The sequence below is a fragment of the Carlito syrichta genome, unplaced genomic scaffold (genome assembly GCF_000164805.1).
Source record: "Carlito syrichta isolate Samal-C Ts95f unplaced genomic scaffold, Tarsius_syrichta-2.0.1 Scaffold302384, whole genome shotgun sequence".
Lineage (NCBI taxonomy): Eukaryota > Metazoa > Chordata > Mammalia > Primates > Tarsiidae > Carlito > Carlito syrichta.
In genome coordinates, this window is record NW_007246480.1 from 238,371 (window position 1) to 245,321 (window position 6,951).

Here is a 6,951-nt window from a genome sequence, read left to right on the forward strand (position 1 = left end):
CCTGTAGTTCCAGCGACCTGGAGGGCTGAGGTGGAAGGATCACCTGAGCCTAGCAGATTGGGGCTGCGGTGGCCATGAGTGTTCCACTGCACTCCAGCCTGGGCAACAGAGTGAGACTCCAACTCAAAAAAAAAAAAAAAAGCCAGGTGTGGTGGTGTGTACCTGTAGTCCCCCACCTACTTGAGAGGCTGATGCAGAAGGATAGCCTAAACCCAGGAGGTCAAGACAGAGGTGGAACAGAGGGAGACAGAGGTGGCACAGAGCTGAGACAGAGGGAGACAGAAAAAGACAGGTGAGACAGAGGAAGACAAAGGGAGACAGAGGGAGACAGAGGTGAGACAGAGGAAGACAAAGGTAAGACAGAGGGAGACAGAGGGGGGACAGAGGCAGGACAGAGGGAGACAGGACAGACAAATGTGGGACAGAAGGAGACAGGTGGGATAGTGGTGACAGGAAGACAGGAGGTGTGACAGGAAGACAGGTGACAGGAAGACAGGTGACAGGAGGTGACAGGAAGACAGGAGGTGACAGGAAGACAGGAGGTGTGACAGGAAGACAGGTGTGACAGGAAGACAGGAGGTGACAGGAAGACAGAGGTGTGACAGGAAGCAGAGGTCAGACTGACAGTGACAGAGGGAAACATGAGACAGAGGAAGAAGAGGGAGACAGTGGTGAGACAGAGGTGGGGCGGAGAGGAGACGGAGACAGGTGAGACAGAGGGAGATGGAGGTGAAACGGAGGGAGACAGAAGTGAGACAGACATGAGAGGGAGACAGAGGTGAGGCCAATGGAGACGAGGGAAACGGATGTAAGGCAGAGGGAGAAGAGGGAGACAGAGGTGGGACAGAGGTGACAAAGAAAGAGACAGAGAAGGCTAATCATTCTTCTTTAAAAAGTTGTAGTAAAATGGACATAGCATAAAACTTACCACTTTAACCATCTTCAAGTGTCCAATTCAGTGGCCTCTGCAATGTTGTGCCCTCAGCGCCACCATTCATTTCCAGAAGGTTTTCACTCAGAAAAGAAACTCTGGCCATTTAGCCATAACTCCCCACCTCACCTGCTCCCTCCTGGCTCCTGGTAACCCTCTGCTCTGCTTTTTGACTCTGTGAATCGAAGCACTTGTGCTTAATGACTATGTTTCAGGATGAGCTCAAAGAGGCCGCGAGGTGCTGAACTGGACCTGCCTCTCCCTTGAATTGACGGAAGGAGTGAGGTGTGGCCACCACCAGCTACCTGTGTTCCCAAAACACAGCCAACTTCCAACGCCCCCAGCCAGCACACTCTCCTTGGCCTCTGTGCCACCACGCAGGCCGGTCCCTCCACCTTTCCCCACCTCGCTTTCCTTGGCCAAGTGCGATCTCCAGTAAGCCCTTGCCAGTCGTGGCCATCTGTGGGGGTCTGGAGCCAATGCCTCACCCATGTGGCCCCCTAGGCCAGGGCTTCCGAGAGGACACCGACTGCCATCACCCGGGCGTCTTGTTAAAATGCAGATTCGGATGTAGGGAGTTGGCCAGGGCCCCAAGAGAGGCGGCTTGTTCCTGGATGCCCCTGAAGCACCAAGGACACGGGCGCCGCCCCACGACACACCTGCCACCGTGCCACCACACCCTGGCTGCTACTCCACCCCGCCACAGAGATCTTACTTTTGGGGGGGTGTTTGGAGTCTCACTCTGTTGCTCAGACTGGAGTGCAGTGGCCACTCCCGGCCACCGCAGCCTCGCCTGCTGGGCTCCAGCGATCCTTCCGCCTCAGCCTTCCGAGTAGCTGGAACTACAGGCGCGTGCTACCACGCCCGGCTGATTTTTGATTTGTTGTAGAGATGAGGTCTCACCAAGTTGCCCAGGCGGGTCTCGAACCCGCGGGCTCCGGCAATTCACTCACCTCAGCCTCCCAAAGACGCAGGATTACGGGCTGAGCCACCGAGCCCAACGAGATCTTACTTCTTATCACGTCCCCAAGCCCAGCTCAGCGCCTGACTCAGAGTGACAGTAAATGCCAGTGGGTGAATACATGGATGAACACAGTGGCTGGAGGGACAAGAAGGAGCCAGGTGTGTGAAGAGCCCCTACGCCATGCTCAGGAGCTCTGGGCGGATGCTGAAGGGTTTCCAGAGGGTGACAGGCCACGTGCTGGTGGGCGAGGGGCACGAGGTGTTGGAAGGACCCAGACTGAAGTCAAGGAAGCAATGGCCAATGGCTAAGAAGATCGCTGTTAAGGCCTGGACTGAGAAGGTGGTCGTGGGAATGGAGGTGAGGAAGCGAATACCAGATCACGTGGCTGGGCTCACCAGACACCCCCGTTCGCTTCAGACAGTCTATCCCGAGGGTAGGTATTGATAGTGTCCCTGTCACTCCCGGAAGTCCTGGTTGGGATGATAATTACCTGTTCACCATGTCCACAGGAGGTTAAAGTTACTAGAACACTGGGGGATGGGGGTGACGCAAGTGAGAAGTCCAGGGCAACTCGTGTGTTTCTGCCCTGGTGACCCAGCGGGTGGTAACCCCACTGACCAAGTGAAGCAATCCAGGAGATTAAGCGGTAGCATAAATTTCTCTTAAAAAAAAAAGTCGGGCTCAGTGGCTCAGCCTGTAATCTCGCACTTTGGGAGGCTGAGGTGAGTGGATTGCCTGAGCCCGCAGGTTCGAGACCCGCCTGGGCAGCGAGACCTCATCTCTACAATAAATAAATAAATAAATTAGCCGGGTGTGGTGGCATGGGCCTGTAATTCTGGCTACTCGGAAGGCTGAGGCGGAAGGATCGCCGGAGCCCAGCAGGTCGAGGCTGCGGTGGCCGGGAGTGGCCACTGCACTCCAGCGACAGAGTGAGACTCCAACTCAAAAAAAACAAAAAAATTAAGGCCGGACACAGTGGCTCACACCTACAATCCCAGCACTTAGGGAGGCCAAGGCAGGAGGATTGCTTGAGGCCAGGAGTTCCAGAGCAGCCTGGGCAACACAGTGAGACCTCATCGCCACAAAAAATAAATTAAAAATAAAATTTTTTATTTTCAGGCATGGTGGCTCACTCCTATAATCCCAACTCTTTGGGAGGCTGAGGTGAGAGGATTGCCTGAGCCCACGGGTTCGAGACCAGCCTGGGAGAAATGGTGAGACCTCATTTCTACAATAAATCAAAAAATTAGTTGGGGGTGGTGGTGCGTGCCTGTAGTTCCAGCTACTTGGAAGGCTGAGGCAGAAGGACTATCTGAGCCCAGCAGGTTGAGCTGTGGTGGCCGTGAGCGGTGTGACACCGCACTCCAGCCTGGGTGACACGGTGAGACTCCAACTCAAAAAAATAAAAAATAAATAACTAGGCATGGTGACGCATGCCTGCAGTCCCAGCTACTTGGGAGACTGAGGTGAGAGGATTGCTCCAGCCCAGGAATTCAAGGCTGCATGAGCTACGATCATACCACTGCACTCCAGCCCGGGTAACAGAATGAGACCATCTCCACCAAAAAAAAAGTTAGAGTCATGGCAAAGTATTAAGCACACTGCAGTACACAGCATGACAAGGAATTTCTAAGGAGGCACCCAGTTGGCCGAAGTCTGGAGCACTGTTTGAAGGCATCCTCAAATGAAAGCATCCTCCTTCCCGAGGCTCAGAATAGTCACTCACATCAGGAATCTGCCCCATGGACATCAGGCGGCGAGTCCAAAAGATCTCGTGTCCTAGGTTCGGATCTCCCTCCCCATTTTCTTCCCTTTGTCACTGCCGCGAATGCGCCAAACACTTGGATCCCGGTTGACCACGGCCACTGAGACAGTCCCTTTAATGACATACCACGCCAAGGCCAGGCTGAATCTGAAGAATGCAGCCCTTGGGCACACTGTCCTGAGTCGAAGGTCAAGGACACTGGCATGTTCCGCCCTATGTAGAAGCCTCGTGACCCAGGGTCCTTACGGATCTCGAGTCATGCTTGCCAACATCTCAGCCCATTTCTTCCCCCACGACCTCTCAGCAACTAGGTAATTATTTAATAAACCTCAGAACATACCTTTGTTTCTTCTCCTGGCCAGAGACCCGGGGTTTTCCCGGTTTCAATTTCAAGGTTGCTCTTACTTAAGGGTTCCAAATGCAGTCAAACGGAAGAATAAATTCACCTGCCAGAGCCTTTTGAGGGAACTTTAAAACAACACTGCAGCTTTTCAAGTATTAAAAGGAAATGAAAGACTCTACTAAGCCCGATACTCATTTTAATACACAGGTTAAAGGTTATGTTAGCAGCTGTCAAAGCTCTGGCCAATTCTAAACACATCACTCTTCGCCTTAAATCAGTGGTACCTGGAATGTGCAGCTCTGGGTTGACCCTGGGCAAAAGGCTTGCTCAAAAAAGTGATGTCCGTCTTCCGGGCGCTTCTGTCACTTGTGTTGCTATTAACCTGATGAGCAAGAGAGAACCAGAGGGTTGGAATCCAGGATGCCGGGTCTGTACCGCTTCCTGCTGCTACTTGAGACTCCAAAAAGACTAGACTGTGGGCTGATGGTTTCACAGCAAGTCTCTACATGTGACAAGATTGAGCGCCGAGGAAGGCAACCCAACCAAAAATGGGCAAAGGATCTGAACAGACACTTTTCCAAAAAGATAAACAAGTGAGGCCAGACGCAGTGGCTCATGCTTATAATCCCAGCACTTTGCGAGGCCAAGGTGAGAGGATTGCCTGAGCCCACAGGTTTGAGACCAGCCTGGGCAACTTGGCGAGACCTCATCTCTACAACAAATCAAAAATAAATTAGCCTGGCATGGTGGCCCATGTCTGTGATTTCAGCTACTTGGAAGGCTGAGGCAGAAGGTTGGCCTGAGCCTAGCAGGTTGAGGCTGTGATGGCTGTGAGCGTGCCACTGTACTCCAGCCTGGGTGACAGAGTGAGACTCAACTCAAAAAAAAAAAGAAAACAGAGTCTCAAAGAAATATTTGTACACCCATGTTCGCAGCAGCATTATTCACAATAGCTAAAATGTGGAAGCAACTGAAGTGTCCATCGACAGATGAATGGGTAAACAAAATGTGGTATAAATGTACAACGGAGACCAGGCACGGGGGCTCACACCTGTAATCCCAGCACTTTGGGAGGCAAAGGTAAGAGGACTGCCTGAGCCCAGGAGCTCAAGGTTACAGTGAGCTATGATTGTGCCACTGCACTCCAGCTTGGGTGACAGACTGAGATCCTGTCTCTAAAAAATAATTTTAGGCTGGGAGCAGTGGCTCACACCTGTAATTCCAGCTCTCTCGGAGGCTAAGGCAAGAGAAATGTCTGAGCCCAGGAGTTCGAGACCAGCTGGGGCAACTTAGGGAAACGTCGTCTCCCTAAGTTATAATAAATCAATTAGCCGGGCATGGTGGCGCACGCCTGTAGTCCCAGCTACTTGGAAGGATGAGGGGGAAGGATCACCTGAGCCCAACATTTTAATGTTGCGGTAACTGTGAACGTGCCACTGCCCTCCAGGCTAGACAACAGAGTGAGACTTTGACTTAAAAAACGTACAATGGAATATTAATCAGCCATAAAAAGGAAGAAAATCCCAGCACATACTACAACATGATGACCTCGAGGACACTACGCTAAGTGAAATAAGCCCATCGCAATAGACAAATGCTGTGTGATTCCACCTGTAAATCACAGAGACAAAGTGGAATAGTGGCTGTCACGGTTAGGGGAAGAGGGAATGAGGTGTTTAATGGGCACAGAGTTTCAGGGGTTCTTAATTTGTTTTTTCTTTTTCTTTCTTTTTTTTAGTCAGGACTTACTGTGTCACCCAGATTGGAGTGCAGTAGCATAACCACAGCCCATCACCGCCTAGAACTCCTGGGCTCATGTGACCCTCCCACCTCAGTCTCTGGAGGAGATAGGACTACAGGCATGCACCACCACACCTGGTCAATCTTTTAAATTGTTTGTAGGGAATGAGGTCTCACTATGTTGCCCGGGCTGGCCTCGAGCTCCTGGGTTCTAGTAATCCTCCCGCCCTTGACCTTCTAACATGCTGGGATTACAGGTGTGAGCCACCGTGCCCAGTCTAAAATTATTTTTTAGAGGCAGGATCTCACCCTGTCACCCAACTGGCACAATCATAGCTCTCTGTAACCTCGAACTCCTGGGCTCAAGCAAACCTCCCACCTCAGCCTCCCCAGTACCTGGCACCACACCACTACGCCTGGCTAATATTTTTCTTTATATTTTTGTAGAGACGAGGTCTTGGTATGTTGCTCCAGCTGGTCTCCAACTCCAGGCCTCAAGGGATCCTCCCAGCTTGGTCTCCAGAAATGCCAGGATTACAGGGCATGAGTCACCATGCCCAGGCCAGAGTTTCAGTTTTACATAATAAAAAGAGTTCTGGAGATGGACGCTGGTGATGGTTGCACAATATTATGAGTGTATGTAATACCACTAAACCATGCCCTTAAAAATGGCTAAGAGGGTAAACTTTATGTGATGTGCGTTTTACCACAATTTTTTCTTTTTTTTTTTTTTTGAGTTGGAGTCTCACTCTGTCGCCCAGACTGGAGTGCAGCGGCCGCTCCCGGCCACCGCAGTCTCGACCTCCTGGGCTCCGACGATCCTTCTGCCTCAGCCTGCCGAGTAGCCGGAACTACAGGCGCGCGCTACCACGCCCGGCTGATTTTTTGATTTATTGTAGAGACGAGGTCTCGCCAAGTTGCCCAGGCAGGTCTCGAACCCGCGGGCTCAGGCAATCCACTCACCTCAGCCTCCCAAAGGCGCGGGATTACAGGCTGAGCCACCGAGCCCAGCTACAAATTATAAATTTAAAGAAGAGATTATTAACCCTATAGTGAGAAAAGGAATCGATCCAGGAATGTGAGGAAAGAAGACTGTGAGGAGGAAGCCCTAGAAAGCGAGACAGAGCCAGGCTCGGTGGCTCAGCCCGTAATCCCGCGTCTTTGGGAGGCTGAGGTGAGTGGATTGCCTGAGCCCGCGGGTTCGAGAC

General features: G+C 51.9%; 1 protein-coding gene across 1 annotated transcript in view; it reads right to left on the minus strand.

Annotated features, from left to right (window-relative positions):
• Nucleotides 1-6,951, minus strand: part of DRAM1 (DNA damage regulated autophagy modulator 1) — a 70,419-nt gene that overhangs the window by 6,620 nt on the left and 56,848 nt on the right. Inside the window, exon 7 of the mRNA XM_021711579.1 lies at nucleotides 4,288-4,385. Within this exon, the coding sequence (XP_021567254.1) occupies nucleotides 4,288-4,385 (98 nt within the window). The remainder of the gene's footprint in view (nucleotides 1-4,287; nucleotides 4,386-6,951) is intronic.